Source organism: Oncorhynchus nerka, linkage group LG10 (genome assembly GCF_034236695.1).
Source record: "Oncorhynchus nerka isolate Pitt River linkage group LG10, Oner_Uvic_2.0, whole genome shotgun sequence".
In the NCBI taxonomy this organism is placed as follows: Eukaryota; Metazoa; Chordata; class Actinopteri; order Salmoniformes; family Salmonidae; genus Oncorhynchus; species Oncorhynchus nerka.
The window spans coordinates 39,711,007-39,714,218 of record NC_088405.1 but is presented as its reverse complement, the minus strand read 5'-3'; the positions used below and the strand labels follow the sequence as shown (position 1 = coordinate 39,714,218).

The window sequence follows — 3,212 nt, the reverse complement described above, 5'->3', positions numbered from 1 at the left end:
AAAGGACCAATTTCCACCAGTTTAATGTCCTTTGTTTGTGTTTCTTGGCCAAAGCAAGTCTCTTCTTATTATTGGTGTTCCTTAGTAGTGGTTTCTTTGCAGCAATTCGACCATGAAGGCCTGATTCACACAGTCTCCTCTGAACAGTTGATGTTGAGATGCGTATGTTACTTGAACTCTGTGAAGCATTTATTTGGGTTGCAATTTCTGAGGCTGGTAACTCTAATGAACGTATCCTCTGCAGCAGAGGTAACTCAGGGTCTTCCATTCCTGTGTCAGTCCTCATGAGAGCCAGTTTCATCATAGCGCTTGATGGTTTTTGCGACTGCACTTGAAGAAACTTTCAAAGGTCTTGAAATGTTCAGTATTGACTGACCTTTATGTCTTAAAGTAATGATGGACTGTCATTTCTCTTTGCTTATTTGAGCTGTTCTTGCCATAATATGGACTTGGTCTTTTACTAAATAGGGCTATCTTTGATATACCTTGTCACAACACAACTATTTGGCTCAAACGCATTAAGAAGGAAAGAAATTCCACAAATTAACTTTTAAGAAGGCACACCTGCTAATTGAAATGCATTCCAGGTGACTACCTCATGAAGCTGGTTGAGAGAATGTCATGAGTGTGCAAAGCTGTCATCAAGGCAAAGGGTGGCTATTGGAAGAATCTCAAATATAAAATATATTTAGATTTGTTTAACACTTTTCTGGTTACTATATTATACCATATGTGCTATTTAATAGTTTTGATGTCTTCACTATTATTCTACAATGTAAATTGTAAAAAATAAAGAAAACTCTTGAATGAGTAGGTGTTCTAAAACTGTTGACAGGTAGTGTATGTGTAACTGATAGATGCAAACACACACATACACTACATGCTAATGTTTTTAAATGGATGTATATTGTCTTGTCTTTGGTAATGTCTTTTTTGTTATTTGTTATTTTATTAGGATCCCCATTAGCTGTTGCAAAAGCAGCAGCTACTCTTCCTGGGGTTCAACACAAAACATGAAACATGACATAATACAGAACATCAATAGACAAGAACAGCTCAAGAACAGAACTACATACAGTACATTTGATCCCAATAAGTCTGAGCCCAGTAAGACTAGCTGGTGCCATTGACGTCGGCTAATGGGGATCATAATAAAATACAAATACAAGGAGTGAATTTAAATGCAAGGCAAGAATGTGCATAAACATAATAGAAAATAATAGGCAATTTGCAATTCTATTTCTTGAAAGCTCCATAAATAAAAAATGTTTGGGCTATTTTGAACAGTCAGTGGTCTTTCACTAGGCAATGCCACCAAAATAGGTCATAACCGGATAAACGTGAAGAAGCTTGGTGCTTATATCTGCAAGATGAAATCGTTTTTTTTGTTGGAAGGGTCAGAGGTGAGGGTCTTGAAGATGCAGGCTTTATTCTGTTTTGTCATACATTCATAACATCACAACTATTTATGGGTCAATATGTCTTCACCATGCTGCCTCTGTAGCAGCTCTTTAGCACCTCCTTGCCTTCAGTTTCATTCACATATGATTACGAAAGAACTGACGCACGCACGCACGCACACACACACACACGTTGTCATGTCTATACACAGAAATGCAATATTGTTAATTGTCACTCATGTTACTCATGCATGAAAGCTGTTTTTTTTTAATCACTTGGGTGCAATTTTCACATTTTTACACTAAGCAAAACAATCTGTAACACTTTGCTATGGGTGTCCTTATGCATGCATTCATAAAGCTTTTATAACAGCTATATAACACATTATAACATTTGTCATAAGCTATCATAAGCAGTTTTAAATAGTTGAGTCACTGGATATAATGGGTGTTAAAAATGACTCTTCATCCTGTTGTCATATGCTCTAAAGCCAACTGTTAATAGCAACTGCTGTTATACAGTCTGCATGACAACTGATGTCATATGTTATTACGTGCTACATAAGTCTACATAACAGATGTTATGTAATTTACCAACCTCTGTGTCACATTATTACATTGAATGGAATGATGGGCATCATAACCATGTCATATGCCCTTATAGAGTGTGCACAGACACCTAAAGTAAAGTGACATAAATTTGAGGTGTTATAAAACAGTTATGAATGTGCTTATACCACAGGATGAGTTGAGAGTATCACAAAACTGTACCATTCAAAGGAACTCCAAGAATTATGGGCAAATTGGAACGCAGATGTACTTACAATGTTTTTTTATTTAAAAAAGGACAAATAATACCGACAACTTGCCAAAAATAACACAAAAATGTTGAAACAAAATGGAAGCAAATAGAATTGTACAAAAAAAATCTACGTTGCCGGGGCACAACAGGATTTGTGACAGCTGTGAAAAAAGGTAAGATGTGCAGGCCACAATAACAATGAGAGTTTATTAAAAAAAGGGTAGGTAACAGACTAGATACGCCTGCTACGTTAGGTTACTGACTAGGTAACTAGGAACAGTGTCTGAGAGCCCTGCTCTACACAGTCCAAACAATGTTTGGTGTTTTGTTAGATAGTATTGCCACTAGCTAGCCATTCACACCCGTAGTGGCACGACATGAGCACGAGCTGCCCCACTGTGCCCCCAACTATGCATAGCTAGGATGGCGGATTCTACAGAGCGTGGCTAGCTACTATCCAAAATAAACAACAACAAAATCTAACATTAGTGGTAGAAGATGCTGCGCAGAAAGCCCACCCGTCTGGAGCTGAAGTTGGATGACACGGAGGAGTTTGAGAGTGTCAAGAAAGAGCTTGAGAGTCGGAAGAAACAGCGAGATGAGGTGGATGTTGTTGGCGTGGCGATGTCGAGTGACATGGTGGCAGCCGGTAGTGGAACAGGGGATGGGAAGACACGGGAACAGATGATCAATGAGAGAATAGGCTACAAGCCCCATCCTAAACCCAAAACCTTGCCATCGCTCTTTGGAAACCTGCAATTTTGGGTTCCTAATGGACACATTACAGACAGCTAAAATGGTTGGCCCCTCCTGCATTGGTGTGTGGTTGGCACCGTGACTGTGCTCTTGACATGGTCAGGGGTATTTGTTTACCTGAGAAGTATATCTCTACAAAGAAATGTGTACTTTGAGGATCATATTGCATTCATAAGTCTAAAGTAATGTTGCTGCATTTACCTGAAAAGTTATGACTTGCGATGCAAAGGGTGGCCTTTTGTACAATGTCATGT

At 38.7% G+C, this 3,212-nt stretch overlaps 1 protein-coding gene across 1 annotated transcript; it reads left to right on the top strand.

Moving 5' to 3' along the window:
• The first annotated feature begins 2,698 nt into the window (after positions 1–2,698).
• Positions 2,699–2,997, top strand: LOC115134916 (anaphase-promoting complex subunit CDC26-like). Its single transcript, XM_065023306.1, has one exon. It carries the CDS (start codon positions 2,701–2,703, stop codon positions 2,995–2,997), a length of 297 nt encoding a protein of 98 aa, XP_064879378.1. The 5' UTR covers positions 2,699–2,700.
• The last annotated feature ends 215 nt before the right edge of the window (positions 2,998–3,212 follow it).